General features: G+C 40.0%; 1 protein-coding gene across 6 annotated transcripts in view; it reads right to left on the bottom strand.

Moving 5' to 3' along the window:
• EXD3 (exonuclease 3'-5' domain containing 3) overlaps window positions 1-16275 on the bottom strand; it is a 429786-nt gene that overhangs the window by 241543 nt on the left and 171968 nt on the right. For 5 of the 6 annotated variants that reach the window (XM_072633114.1, XM_072633118.1, XM_072633119.1 and 2 more), the window contains 2 exons: window positions 11401-11568; window positions 10347-10514 (listed from right to left, as the gene is read on the bottom strand). In XM_072633114.1, coding sequence (XP_072489215.1) covers window positions 10347-10514; window positions 11401-11568 — 336 coding nt within the window. Of the gene's footprint in view, window positions 1-3985; window positions 4215-10346; window positions 10515-11400; window positions 11569-16275 lie in introns of those variants that run through there. The other variant, XM_072633120.1, reaches the window with a different exon arrangement.

Here is a 16275-nt window from a genome sequence, read left to right as displayed (position 1 = left end):
CTTAAAATCCTATGTTCCTAAACCAGATGGCCAGCTAATGTTGTGGGTTTCATTACTGATAGGAAAAGAAACAATGGAAAGGTAAAGGGAATAAAGATTTATATAGTACCCACAATGTTCCAGGCACTGTGCTAAATGTTTTTTTTACAAATATTACCTCATTTGATCTTCACAATGACCCTGCTAGGTAGGCACTATTACTTCCCCCATTTGAGAGTTTAGGTGACTTGCTCAGGGTCACAAGGCTAGGAAGTGTCTGAAGTTGGCTTTGAACTTAGGTCTTCCTGACTTCAGTCCAGTGCTCTATTCCACTCTGCCAAAAAAGGTATTGGGCTACCTGACCTCTCTGTGCCTCATTTTATACATATATAAAACCCAGCCAGCTGCTGCTGGTGGTGCCCTGAAGCCTGCTCCAGTCCTGTCCCTGCCGCGCCATGCGGCCAAGGCTAGACTGTGCTCCACTCCGAGCCCAGCTTGATAGACCTTTCCTGTCAGCCTTGCAGGCTGCCTTGGGCTGGAAATCTCTTTCACTCTGTCGTTTTGTGTATTCTGCTGCTTTAGAATTTGTTTAGGGTCATTTTTTTACAGGTATTTTATGGGCTATGGGGGGGAGCTTCCATAGGCCCATCCTTCTGCTCCACCATCTTGGCTCCTGAGGCCCAAAGATTGTAAGTGATTAGCCCAAGGTTGAACAGGAAGTGGCAAAGCACTATCTGAACCCAAGACCTCAGACCCCAAAAGCAAAGCTCCTTTTCCACTTTGCAACATGATGCTTTTCAAGATGTTTTCTTCTTCAGTTGTTATTCATGTTTCATACACAGGTAATTTCCTAATCTCTTTTCACTTGACTTCTTGCCCTCTATTAAGCCCTTACATCATTCACTATTTTTAGGATAACATGTTTAACCACCAGCTCAGCATTTCTATAGTGCTTTAAGGTTTGCAACATATAATGTTTCATATTATGTGAGGCTCACAACAACCTTTTGAAGTAGTTAACTGTCAATATCCCTATGTTACAGATAAGAAAACTGAGGCTGAGTGGTTAAATGATTTGCCCAGGGTCACATAGGAAGCATCAGAGGAAGCATTTGAAATAAAGCTTTCCTCTCTATCCACATCTAGCTCTCTGTCACCTATCTAGCTATATCATCTAACAGTCTCCCCCAGATTTAATTAGGCTAAAGGAAAACAGCACCAGAAACTCCCCTGCTATTTTAGCTTATCCATATCTACAGGCAATACTGTGCTCTAGAGATACCTAATAAATGCATGTTACATTATATCATATTATTATATTCCAATCCCAGTTTATTCTGTCCTTAAGCCTAAATTCTCCAGGAAATCTTTAACATCTCTTTCACCTCCCCCCCTCCCCCAGTATACAATCTGCTACCAAAGTTACCCTTTTCTTCTCCATCTACCTTACTCAAATCCACCTTTTCTCCTCTGGCCCCAGTGACAACAACCCTGTGTCAAGACCTTGGTTAACTTATTCTCAGGTAACTAAAAACGCCTTCTTTCTTAATAGCCCCCTCCCAGCTTTTGTACACTCCAGACCATATTTCATATTGTAGCTGAAGTCATTTTCTATACCTGCTCTTAGACCAAGCTAAACCAAAATTCAGTCTTACAGAAGTTTTCTATTAGTTTCTGAATCAGAAGAAAACCTCTAACTGCTGATTTCAAGGCTGGTCCTATTCAATTTTTCTTCTCCCTCTAACAACTGAGCTGTTCTCATCTCTCGCTCCTGCTGGCCTGATTCTCCAATCCTACCACATTGAGTTTAATAGTAATCAAACTACACAGGTAGAGCCACTGGGGCAAAAAAACATTTTTGAGACAGAGAGTTGGTTTGCCAGGTTATTTATGATTGGGCTGGGAGCAAGAAAGAGATGGGCAGCTAGGCAATGGCCCAACTCCTGTGACAATTACAATAATGCACTCAGGATAATTATCCTTTAGTAGAAACACAACAATCAATAATGTGTTGCTTAATCTATTTATTTACACAGTTGGCTCTGCTTGAAGGAGGGATAAAGAAGATCCAAAGTAGTAATCTAAAAAAATCATGAAAAAGTACTAGTTTTAGGAATGAATGATTTTCTTAAGAGTTTGTTTTCATTAAAATAACACCAATGTTATTTTGCATTTCTGAATGTATATCAACTAATAAAGGGGAAGCTGGCCAAGGAATATTCCAGGTGGCCTGTGAAAGTCTATTTGAGATAAATTCTTATTCCTGAAAATTCACAAGGCTAGTTATTCATAAAGAAATAATCCAGAGATGATTGTTACATCTGTTTGTCTCAGCTCCCCATTAGACTGTAAATTCCTTGGGACTATGCCAAGCCTAGATCCATTCAAGCTCCAGTGTCCAGTATGGTATCACAGTATAACACAAGCTAAGAGAAAGGATAAAAATATCCAATTTTGCAGCATAGTTATGTATTTTCAAGATGGCAAAATTTTCTGGATTTTATAAGATGTGTTTTGAAATGAAACACATTTCAGATATGATATATCTTGTATAGGAAGGGCGGAAGGGAAGGAAAGAAGGAGGTAAAGAAGAGAGGGGAAGAAAGGGAAACAGGAAGGGAAAGAGAGAGAGAGAGAGAGAGAGAGAGAGAGAGAGAGGCAGCTTGAGTATAACAGCTGGAATATAAGACAATTTTAGGCCAACTTTTCCCAGAAAAAAGATGGTTCCCTGTGATCTAATAAACACAGTAGTTTAAAGGTGATGCAGAAAGCACAAGAAGCCAGTGTGGAAGCTCAGTCACTGCAGGAGGACAGGTCCAGAATTTTTGAGAGATTACAAAGAGCAGTGGGAAGGATTCAGGTCAAACTGAAGGTGTATTTATGGGGCACAAGCCTGAACCCTACCTGGTATCAGAACCAACGCTAGGAAAATGTCACCCATGAAATGTACCCACTATTCTATATAATATGTATCATTGTTGTCATCATCTAAGTGTCCAGCTGTGATGTTTCAGAGTTTAATCAATCCAGTGGCAATCCCATCAGACTACTGGGCAACTCTCTTGACCTACGTGACTGAGAAGTGCACTAAGAGCACCAGGACATAATGGGGATAGAAGCAGAAACAGGCAGCGGCACAAAGAGAAGGCAAACTGGGTGCTTCAAGAACTTATTAACAGATGACATGAAGATATGTTCCAAATCACTAGCAGGAAGAGAAATGCAAATTAAAACAACGCTGAGGTTTCTTTTGCCTTATACCATGCAAAACGGCAAAGATAATAAAAGATGGAACAGTTAATGCTGAAGAGGCCATGGGATGATAAGCACTCTGTGCACTGATGATGGAGCTATGAAGCGGTTGAACCATTCTGGATTTCAACTCAGAGTTACTCAAGGAAAATCATGACTGTCCATACCTTTGGACCTTATAATCCTACCCCCTGGCATATATACTAAGGAAATAAAACAAGGTCTAAAATATACCAAAATAGTCATAGTATTCACCACCCCATAGTGGCAAAGAACTGGAAACAACATGGGTGCCCATCAATTAATGAATGGCTAAAAAAAACCCAACAATCTATGACTGATAAATGCAAAGAAATATCATTGAGCAATAAGAAGTGATGGACATGAAGAGCTATGAGAAACATGGAAAGATATGTACAAACTGATAAAGACAGAAACAAGCAGAACCAAAGGAAGACTATACAAATGGCTACAATAATGTAAAGGAAAGGAAGCTGAGCTTTGAGTAATGAAAGGTCCCAGATGAGAGATGATGAAATAGCCTTCCTCCCTGGTGGCAGAGCACTAAGGAACTGCTCATATAGAGTGGAGTGCACACTGTCAGATACAATCTCTGCACTGGCTGCTTTTGTTCAGTTGTTTTTCTTGCTTAAATGGGAGGGTGCAATGGGGAATGGGAGCCCGGGGTGAGAAATGAACACAACATACAGACAAAAGGCATCAATAAAATGTACTTTTTTAAAAAAGAATTTACCAACAGGTGGATGCAACCTTAGCACCGAGAGATGGAAAACAACTGTAGCAAGGAGTCTGCTCATGGAAAGTCTTCAGAAGCAGGGGGCCTTGTTTTAAACCAACAGGCAGACTTGACTCTGAGGCAAAGGTGGCTCAACAGCAAGAGAACCAGTAGCAGGGTCAGTCTTGGTCCAATCTTGGTCCAAATGATAAACCAGTCTTGGTCCAAATGACAACCTGTCTTGCTACTGGAGTGTAAGGAAATGAGAATGACAAGGTGGTTATTAGCTCCTACCTGGTACCTGGACAAATCATCTTTTCAGAGGGGAACCTCTTACTGCATTATCCTTATCTAATCCTAATTGGTCAGCAGGAAAGCTGGGAGGCAGACACTTTCACAAAGCAGCCCTTGCACACAGTGCACTTGATACTGGAAGCAACAGGAAAATCCTGCAGCCTCAAAGACAGTGGAAAGGGAGCAGAGAAAGGGTTTGTTCTGACACTCATCTTGGAACCCACCAATAAAGCAGCAGAGCCAGAGTCTGCTTGAGGGGGGTGGGGGGGAGGGGGTGGGAATGTATTCTGCATTTTTTGTACTTTTTTTCAGGGAGTGAAGGAAGCAGCTGGGACCTGAGTTCTTGCAAACACTACTTAGTGGTCTTATATAATAAGAATTTATACAGTTTGCTTTGGAGACATCATCTGACTTAAGAAACCGCCACCCCTTCCCAAAAGACTGTAGCGACAGCATACCCAGAAATCCATGGGACAGAGGTCACCTAATGTTTAAGAGGACCTTCTATCTGCCAACATATGCCTATCGTTTCCCTTAAGAGATCCCTGAAAATTTATCTCCTCTATGAAACCTTTCCTGACTTACCCCACACATTGATCTTTTCCACTTTGTGTTTCAAAAAGTTCTCTCTGGTATGCACTTTGCCATTTGCAATTTGTTAATGCTTTCTAGCTGTGTGTGTATGTGTGTGTGTTGTGTGTGTGTGTTTTCAAGCAGACTGTGAATTCCTTCATATCATGAAGCACTGTCTTTTCCTTTACCACCCTCAGTACCTAGTTCAAGATTCGGCACACATTGAGCAATTGCTGGATTTAAAATGTTGGCACCATGCTGTCCATAGGTCTTACAAGCTCATCATCGTCCAGAAGCACACAATAATCAACACCTTAATGCTGGTAAAGAGTCTGGTCTATGCACACAGGTCTTCATTTTATGAGTTTTGGGGCTGGAGACAAAATGCAGACTGCTTCCTCACCAGGGGCAAGACTAGTCATTAGGATGGGAAGAAGAGCTTAGGCAGCCAAGAGAGAGGCCGTAGAACATGAAAGTGTAGAATTACTCTCCCTAATTATGAACTAATGAGACACATTCATGAAAGAGATGAAAAAAACAATCATTTTTGATATTTCAAATTTTAGGCAACCCAGTGTATGGTTCTTAGGTGCCTTCTTTATCAGCTTCTGTAAAGAATAGACCTTGTGAGAGTTAATTCAACTCTCCAGTATGATTTTTATTATTATGATCAATAATTACCATGTGAATCCCAACACAAAGCTAACCTTCCAATCAAAAGGTTGTAAAGGTGTCTGTCTCCAAAAATGGGAAACCACCCAGATGTGAACACATCTGACATACAAAAATAACTGTCCCACAGTTTCCTACTCAGGCACTTGCTTTTACATAAAACTGGAGTGATGCAGATAAAGAAAGAAAATAGTGCCCTGTGGTGGAGAGAATCCTGAGGGTGTTTTCTAGGTCAGGAATATTTCTGGTTGTGACAGGTTAAAAAGATTATTTATTGTTTCTTTTCTAAATGCAGTCACTGCCACCTGTTCTGAATTGAATATGAATCTGTTAAACAAGACCAGAACTTGGACGTAATTATGAAAACAAGTTTCACTGTATCAGACCTTAGAAGCGTTTACTACTTGGTCCTGAAGCAAAGGAATTTGATTTTTTTTAAAGCAAAGCAATCTTTTTACCTTGATAAGCTGTTTAAAAATGTAAATAAAATGACTCAGTGGACAAAAGAGGGCATTCACCCCGCAGAAAGACAGCCGCCACCCTTCGACATGAAATATCGCAGCACATTAAGTCATGAGACCCTGCTAATCCAAGCTGACAGGGTCCTGAATGTGATTTCTGCTGAGACTTAGCGATATCATGGGGCACTGAAGCATACACAGCCTGCCAGGCTGCCCCTGTTCATGTGACAATGGCTTTTATTCGAAAAAGGGGCCTGTAAGGGACAAGAGTCCCCTTTGTCTTTAGATTCCTGCATTTGGAGTGCAAGAGAGGTTCATTCAACCAGCCCCAGACACTCTTTGAAAGGCTGAAGTGTAACATAAGATGACCATGAAACACTAGCTTGCCTTCTGCCTACCCTTCATTCTTTTAAAGCACAGCCTGGCCTATTCAGAGTCTCTTCAGAGAATAGCATTGCACTATATTAGCCGCTAGTCTGCTGAATTCCAGCATTGTTCAGAGAGGACCAGCAGCCATCTTGGTTTCCATAAAGCCATTCACCAATGCTGAAACAGAGAGCTCAAGAAAGGTTTCTGAAAGGCTACAATGCCATCACTGGTTTCAAACCCTGCAAAACACATGGTATACACTTGGTCCAGAGCTAGTCTGAGGACGATGCTGGAGTTCAAGATAGTAACTCTGACAATCATATTTAAATTAAAATACAAGTCACCTTTGGAGAACTTCATTCATTGAAGGATGAAAACATACAATTCAGGGCTATATTTGTAAGGGCAGCAAGTAAACCCTTTAGATTTCTGCATGGCTCACTCCTCTTAAGAATCGAGCGTGTCGGCACAGATGCTATACGGAGCTCCATTTAAGAGACCAATGAGACGGGTATGATTCCTGCCTCGCCCACAGTTTGAGGAGTCTCAGAAGGGGGTAACTAACCACCAGGATACTGCTAAACACCCTAAATAGCTCCTGCTAAGTTTCTGCCTCTATCTTTAGGCATCATCCTTATTTATAGTCAGAAAAATGCAGCTTCAGCTCACCTCCTGTGGAGCAACTGTGCCATCAAGTGGCTGGGAATGTGGGGCTCAAATGTGAACTCCTTTAGCTCATCCCTGGGAACAGCTAATGCTACTCACTTCTGTCACAAGAATTAGTCAAGTTTGTATTAACTGTCCTTAGAGCTGGCACATCTTTAAATAATTTAAAAGGAAGGCACACAGAACAGCAAAATGCTGCAGTGAGCAAGTTGAGCTGCAGGGCAAGAGAGTGTTTGCTTAGAATTTTTATTTGAATGTTAGATATCTTTTTTTAATCTATGCTGTCTTCGAAATCTACAGGTGAAGAAAAAGGAATCCTGGAGGGATACAGAAGATACAAATTCCTCTTAGTTATCACGCTAGACCTAAAAGGAGGCTACAGAAATAAAAAACAGAACTATGTGACAAATAGGAACCATGAAACACTCACTTTTTTTGCATTTTTTCCGAGGAGTGAAAATCTGGTACAAGCAAAGTCACGAAAGAACAGTGGAAAGAGTTAAAAACTATCAACTCACTTCTCACAGAAACTTTCGGAAAAAATGTCAAGTTTCCTAATTTAAGAAGGAACTTGTGTGGAAATTACAGGAGACTTTCTGATTTTGTGCACATTGAAATGATGAGTGAAGTTTAATGCTGTTGGAAGATCTGACAGGAGTATTTCTGGACAACATTTGAGTTATTTTCTCTCCCATTAGAATTTCTGGCATCACTATCATCTTCATCAAATATTTACCTAGGCATGTGAAGAACCTGAAGAGTCCTGGGGCTACCCTAGAGGTACACACACGACCTTGTTTTCAAGAAGTCTTCAATCTGACTGGAGAAGTAGGACACATACGTAAACATACATAACAAGATAAACACTACTCTGTTCTGGTCAGAATACATGTGGAAAGCTCTGCTGAGTTCTAGCAACCACATTTTAGGGAGGGCATTGACCTGGGTGGTATGGGGGCCTTGAAATGATGACAAGAAGATCAGGGAAGGAAGCTAGGGATGTTAAGTCTAGAGCAGAAGAAACATAGAAAGAGCATAAGAGTTGCCATCATACACCTCAAGGGTTATCATGTGAAAGACTTACTCTGTGCTGCTCTGGAGGACAAAAACTAGGATCAATGGAAATCATTTACAGGAAGAAAGAGCTGTCTAAAGACTGGAGCTGTCCAACAACAGAATAGGTGGCTTTGTGAGGCAGTAAATCCCCTTCCATTAGCAATATTTTTGAATAAACTGAATGACTCTACCATGAATTCTGTACAAGAGATTGTTGTATTAGGGAGGAATAGAGGGCCTAAAAGTGTTCTTCTAATTGGGAAATTTTATGCTTCCACTTGGCATAATGTCCCATACATACATTTTATAATGTACAAAGTGCTTTTACATAAATTCTCATCTGACCCCCCACAACAATCCTGTGAAGTAGGTGTTATATGTATTTTTAACCCCATTTTAGAGTTAACTAGAGTAAGGAGAAACTAGGGCTCAGGTAGTTTTAAGTAGCAGAACTGGGACTAGCATCCTAAACCTACTGTTCATTCTATGACAACATGCTTCCTCCAAACCAGGAGTAAGTGTCCATGAGAGACTGTTTTAGTATAGTAATGATCCCCAGAAAGGCAATTGTGACAAAAGAGTTAGAAGCACTGTGGTTCTAGCCTTAGAGTGAGGAACATCTAGCCTTGAGCCATATCTCCTATACACACTTGCTGTGTGACTCTGGAAAGTCACTTGAGCTTTTGTTGCTCTGAACAACCAGATATAAAGAAGGTGTAGTGGACCTGTGCTGACAGAGAATTCTCATTGTTGAGGAATTCCTTCTACCAGTAAAATCACAGGCCCAATCTCAATCCTAGCCCAACAATCCACAGTAAGCTCTGTAGATGCTATAATACACAAGCAATTGATTATGCATACCCATGAAGAGTTCCCAGGCATAGCATCTGCTCCAATGAGAACAAATTGACCATCAATAACTCCCTTCTACCCATCTCATACCTTGTTCCTCAGAAAAGCTTCAGTGACTTCCAAAAACACACTTTATGAGTAGATCTAAGCAAAAGGGAAAGCTGAGGGATCCACTCACAGCTGCTGTTAAAGCAAGAAGCTCTGATTTTCCTAGCCCTTAATAGTTCTTGGAGTAGCAGAAACTTCTAAAGAGTGCTCTTTGGGACAGGGAGTCAGAGCCAAGTCAGCTTCTGGTTACCTCCATCCTTACAGCACAGTGGCCCCAAAGGTATTTGCACTGTGCTAGATAGTCCCTCAACAGTGGCTCCACCAATTCTGGGCAGTATACAGAGCCATGAAGATGTTGAAGACCTATGATTTCATCTGTGTGGTTGTTCTACCTAATAATGAAGGTAAACATTGACTGGTATCTTAGTAGATGGTTTCATGAGTTGTAGTGGCTAAAAGTATTTATCACCTGGAGGTTAAACTCTCTAGTGATGAGACTTCCCAAGTTTAGCTAGACTGATCCATGGATGACAGAGTCCATTACCAGGACTGTACTGGAAGTGGTAGAATCTTCCACTGGCATAGCCCTCTAGAATCCAGGGTCACTTCCCTACTTTGAGAAGAACTTTAGGAGGGGTCAAGGGATTCATTGTTAACTTTATGTTGAGCAAAATTTAAATGAAGTTGTATCAGGAATACCAGAACTGAAAAATGTAACAGACAGTGCTCTTTAAAAATAAGAATTCTTGAATGTGTAGTAAGATTTCTTTTCCTTCTCCAAAAGTATCTGAAACCTTAACATGCCATAGATGATATAGTGTTGGATTTGGAGTCAACTGGGTTTGAATCTCACATCTGACACTTAAGAGCTGTCATTTTAGCTCTCTGAGCCTCAGTTTTCTTGTCTATAAAATGGGGATGAGAATAATAGTAGTACCTATATCACCTAGTTAGGGCGAGGATCAAATGAGTCTATGTTATGTACTCTGCACTTTTAAGACATTACATATAAGTGTCAGTTCTTATTATTATTGTTATCAGCATTTTATGTTGGTGAGATTCCCAAGACCATCAATCAGATCAGGGCAGAGCAGGTCACTTTTCCTGTGGTCGATTTTCTAAACTCTCTTGCAACTGGAAAAAATATTTCGTTTCAATTGCAAAGGGAATTCACTTTCATTTCTCATTCTCTTATAATGACTTCTTTCCTTCTCTAATGAAAAGACACAGACTTGGAAGCAAAGGAAGTAGTAACTATGCTGTGGCTACAGTATGTTACTGCCATTAGGAAACTGGATTTTTTCCCTGGGGACAAGAAGTTAGATGGATTTATTTCATTCAGAGCCACAGTTCTGGATCTGAAAACCACATTAAAAAGTCATACTCACTTCTTTGTACTTTCCCTTATGGTAAAGATGATTGACATTTCCAAGCAAAGTGCTCCGGTCAGCTTTCTGCAGCTGATAAATGCTGATCAGGGGCTCGAGGAGATTACTCTGGCTCTCGCCAAGAACCTCAAATGCTCGAGCCTGCAACATCTTCAGCTTCAAGCCAGGCTAGGGAAATCAGATATATGTTTTTATACATATATATATATATAAAATTTCAACTTAATAGTATGTACTGTGCTCATGAAACCCTACCACTAGTCCAAGAATCCTTAACCTGGGGGCTGGGAACTTTAAAAAATATATTCTGATAAGTGTACTTCAACATAATTAGTTTGCTTTGCAATCCTATATATTTTATTTTATGCATTTAAAAATAATATGCTGAGAAGAGGTCCATGGGCTTCACCAGGGTGCTGCAAGTATCATCACTTCCACCAGATAGCCCTCCTAAGGATCTCAAAGCATAAGAGATTGGGGCTCAATTTCCAGTACAGTGGATCACAGAATTTTAGGAACTGGAGAAGCCCTCAGAGATCATTTAATCCAAACCTAAAATTTTATAGATAGGATAAATCAGGCCCAGAGAGGTGAGGAATTTGTCTGACATCACATAGTGTCAGAGCTCTCTGAAGCCAAAGTACTGAAAGATAAATATGAGCATACAACATCCTATTTCAGGAGAACAAAATCTGGACAGAGGTGGCAGTGGGCTCAATAACCACAGACTTGATAATATACATTCTGAAGGTGTCTCAGGTCCTTTACTTTAGGCCTTTGTTCTATTAAGATATATGCCTCATGATAAATTATAGTTCTGGTAAACTTCAAGGCTACATTAATTTCTCCAGATCACAGAAATTTTTCAAACTGAGAGCACCAAGTAGCAGTTTCCTTAGAGCCAATGAGAAAGAGCTAACAGTCTACAGCATCATAACTACTATAAGAAATCATACAGATTAAAAAAAAAAAAAAGAATTGTGGGACCCAGGAAAGATATGGGTTCAGGAAGCAGGAACATCTTTATCTCCAGTCTGGGCTTCTTGGCCCTAACCTGTGGATCCCTAGGGTGCTCCTTCAGCCAGCGAGCTAATTCGTTGGTGATGTAATATTCCAGTGAGTGTCCTTTCCCCTTCCAGCCTTTATAGCTCTCCAGCATGTCCAGAAGGCCTGAGAATGGATCTTCCAGGGTAGCGAATCCTTGCCTGGCTACTTCCCGGAGCTGTAGAGACACAAAAACCACATTGTCAGGCATTCAAAGGTTCCTGCAGCTCCCCTCCCCCACTCTCAACACAAAAGGTTTTTTTTAAAAAAAAAAAAAATTTAATCTATTCAGAGAGGTAACTGTTGCTATTCAGCCACCATCCTCTCCCCCACTGACTTTTCATACCACTAAAGATTCCTTTCTGGTCCACTGCACCCCAAGCCCAACAAGGAAAACAGCAATTGTCCACACTAATTATCCCATAAAGACAGAGAGGTTGTTCTGCAGGGCAGACAAAGGGGCTTGTTTTTTATCTGGAAGGTGGTGATGGTGAAAGCAGACAGGTTTACAAGCTGCTTTATCTGCAGCCCCAACATACCTGTGCTGAGCAAGGAACATAAATAAAGCTCGCTTTCTCTTTAACTCTCCCCAGACCCAGACTTATCAAATAATTGCTGCTGCCAAAAATAGTCAACATAACACCTTGGAGCCACAATAGTGGTGGGGGGGTGATGGGGGCAAACAGACTAAAAGAGCAAAACAATGAGCACAGCAAAGCTGAACTTAGAAACATTTTTTAAAATCACATCACTCTTTCATCAAAATGTAAGAGGAAGAAATGCCTCCTGCTGCCTCAAAGCAACAGTGTGATTTTTCGCACATTTTCCCATTTCAAATCATTAACAGAACAAGGAATTTAAAAACAATTACACCACAATAAGAGAAAAGAAAATACTGTTAAGCTTTGAATGAAGGAAAACTCCATATTTAAAACTTTGAGAGTTGGGGTTTAAAGCACAGGGAGAAGACTGGAACATTTGTATGGCAGATTCTCCTTGTCTAATATATGCAACCCCCAGCAATTATTTTAAAATGTTTACATAAGTGGGTGTTTCCAAGGAGTTTAGGAGAGCTGGCAGGGCATTCTTTAATACCCACACTGTGCCCTTCCTCTCATGGTGAATGGATTGGGGGAAGTATGATGAAAGGATGAGAGAAGTCCTTACCAACAGCCACTACTTTTCTTCTAGTTAAATTATAAACTCCAGAAGATGCTTCTTTTTTGCCTTTAACAAATGTTCTTAATTTACTGTGTGTCAAATTCCCAAGGGTAGAACACCATTTTAAGTGAACCAAGAATACAATGGAAGAAAAGGAGAAATGAATGTTTAAAGCATGGGCAATTATTTTCTATATCCTTTCTACAGGTTTGCAAATTGATGCTTCTAGTCAGAAAAATGTCAACATATCAGTTCTAAATCTATTTTCTGCCTTTTAGAGTTTTACTAATATCTAAGGTAAGAGCTTTTTTTTTCCCCTCAGCAGCTGGGATTCTTTCTAGCTTGGTAATTTCTATACCAAAGTAAAATGATTCAGGAGCCCTGAGATTCTGTCCTTTTGACTACTGGACCTGTATTAAAATTCAGAGAGTCATTCCTCCCACTTCCACACCCCAAACTCCACATACATTTTGCCACCGAAGAGAGAAAGGAATATGTAAGGAGCTGTCATATTTTGTAGTTAGAGGGTATGGTGTATAGAACACCGGGCTTGGAGTCAGGAAAACTTATTTTCCTGAGCTCAAACCTGGCCTCAGACACTTACTAGCTGGGTGACCCTGGGCAAGTAACTTAACCCTGCTTGCTCCAGTTTCCTCATCTATAAAATGAGCTAGAGAAGCAATGGCAAACCACTCTAGTGTCTTTGCCAAGAAAACCCCAAATGGGGTCACAAAAAGTTGGACATGACTGAAACAAGGAGTCATAATGCTTAGCACATATACCTTCCCTTACCCAGAGGAAAGTACAGGAAGTTGTGGGACATTTTCCAAAGCTCCTTAGGACCAGCACCTCTCTTGATTTCTCCAAAGTGATTCAGATTTCAAAGGCCAATGCCATGGAATTCTATAGGAACTAAAATGCTTTTGAACAATGAAAGGGGAACTAACTTGTACTAAACTCCCCCCTATTTTTATGTTCATCTCCGCTGGTAGCAGCTTCTTAGCGCATGGCTTACATCAAAAAGCTATGGATCTTATGAGCCATATTCTCACTGTCTGCTTTTAAAAATTGTATTTCTTCAACACGTCAATTCATGCTGACTGCAAGAGCAGCTCTGTGACTGAGTCTGAAAAGGAAAAAAAGCATGGCTGGGAGCATCAATGGATAATGGTAGATAGATAGTAATCTATCAGTTCCTATGTCAACAATGTTTTTCCTCTAAGGGTCTCTAATCACAGAAATCTCTAGAAAGATTGCATAGGACTTCTAATCCACAAATCTCCAGCAGCATCCTGGGATCTGGGTTTTTAACACAATATGTTTTTAATACTCACTGTCTTTAGATGAGAGCTTTACGGTAAAAGAGAGAAATGTTTTGCAGAGACGTTGAAGTCATGTGTATTCAAGTAATAAGCCCAAGAGAAACTGGCTGGGCAAGCTCCAGAAACTGAGTCAATTAGTCGGAAAGATCCTTTTAAGTTTTGGCTCTTCCCTGGGGCCTCCCATTCCCTTTCCATCAGAAAGTCTCTAGCTCCACATAAAACACAGTGCTCAGGGAGCGATTTGGACATCTAGCTCCAGGCTAAGGCTTTCCCCAAAATCATCTAATTGCCCCAACCTTCCATTCTGCAATCACAGATTCATTTTGTTTCATTTTTTTATTTTTTGCTTCAGTGGTATAAATTGTCCTCACTTACAAAGAAAATCACTTTCCTACTGTCACAGCATGACTGAGAAGTAAACCATCTTTCCTCGGGCCTGTGCTCCTACAACCAAGAGGTTCTACTACTACCTCATGAGTCTGAATCATCCTTTTCAATTCTCCAGGAAATCCAATATGAAAAGTAAGAAAGATATTTCTATATAGTATTAGATAAGATCTTGTTTAAAGTGTACCTATAAAGTGATATGTCTGATATTTGACAGGTATGTTAAGGAGATCACAGAGCCTTAGAGCGGTGGGCATGGTCCCCATGGACAGACATACGTTAATGCTGACAGTATACCAAACATTTGTCTCCAGTATTCCTGGGGCACAGGCATATCAGGAAGAGGAACTAGAGACAATATGAGTGCCATAAAGTGGTTATCTACAGCATATTATTTCAAATGTATTCTGGGTTATAAATCTTCCTATTTTATAAGCATATCTAATTTCTAGATTCTAGAAATAGTTGTAAGTCATTTTGAGCCAAATCAGATGAAAATGTAAGTAATCAAACTGGATATTAATCATAACTCAAAACAAGCTGCAACTACATAGTTAGAAGACATTTTAGTGGTGGCTTGTCACTTACAAAGTGGAAAGCAGTTCCAAAAATGATTTGACTCATTTATTCAACAAATATTTAGAAAATGTCTATTGTGTATGTACCAAGCCTTACTACACAGCACTAGTATCACTTGAGTAAGTACAGCCTTCCCAGAAAACTGCATCATGCTCACCACTCTGTGCCCTCACAGCGTTACTCCCATGGCAGTCATAGTCAACTAACATGGTAGTGCCAGACATTGTGCTAAGTGATAGGTATACAAAGAAAGGCAAATATTTTTTTTCTATGCTGCATTTTGCCATTTTTACACCTATTTTTCCTACCAAAGTGTAAGGCCCTTAATGGCAGAGTTTGTGTCTTATTTCATTTTTGTATCACTCAGCACCCCACACAGGGTACATAGAAGAAACCTAGTCAATCTTTGTTTAAATGAAGCAACAAAATCATCTGGATGTATAAATTTTAGTATATTTCAAAATATGAGTCACTTCAATTTATAGTCTTTTTACTTATAGATTATTTACATTATTTTCTTTTTTCTTAAGTAAATTCCTACAGATATTTTAACTTTATTAGTTTTTAAGATATCTCTCAATTTACTCTTTCATCTAGATTAAAATCTGAAACACAATTACACATTCTTCCTTATACAATTTAGAGAGCCCAGAGATGAGTCCTTCGAGGGGATTCTTTCATCTCTTATACACTAGCTCTCATTCCTGGTACTGAGGCTGGTCTTTCTTCAAGGCCAGAGGAACAAAGGTAATATCAGGATTATGGGTGCAGGGATGGGCAGCTCAGATATGATAAAGGACTCCTTCGGCCTTTTCTTCACATTGATAAACCTTCCCCCAATCCAACCACGTCATTATACAGGACTAAGCCTTGTGCTCTTAATCACTAAGATTTGCATCCAAGGTATCATGCCACAGAAGCCAGATGAATGTAGTGACTATAGGACAAGCACCTTTATGAAGAGAACTCAAAATTAGGAAACTTGCTATATATTATACTAAGAAGAAATGTTGTCTCAAGCTCCCAGATTCAGGAATGATATTTCTTTCCTTTTTTTAAAAAAGATTGTACTAAAAGCTTTACATTGAACATTAAACAAACATGCTTAGTATCAATTTATAGCTGAATTAATTTCAGTACATAAAGTATCACAGCAACTCTTTATTCACTCTCTCCAAGGTCTTTTCTCATCCATTCTCATTAGGAGCTCTATTTCTATACAATTCAGCAAAAGTTGCAAATCCATCTATTTCTTTTATTATTTAAGGGGAAAGGGGGGGAAGGGGACCAGACCTGGAAGTTCTAGGATGTCACTGGCATAGAACAATAGTCTCCAAAGGTTTCTGACTGGGCACCATAGGAAAAAAATCTGGATATGAACCTTCAATGCTTATGTTTACCTATTCATAAATCATATACATATATTACTGCACTAA

This window comes from Notamacropus eugenii, chromosome 1, assembly GCF_028372415.1.
Source record: "Notamacropus eugenii isolate mMacEug1 chromosome 1, mMacEug1.pri_v2, whole genome shotgun sequence".
NCBI classification, from domain to species: domain Eukaryota; kingdom Metazoa; phylum Chordata; class Mammalia; order Diprotodontia; family Macropodidae; genus Notamacropus; species Notamacropus eugenii.
This window is presented reverse-complemented; position numbering and strand designations above follow the sequence as displayed.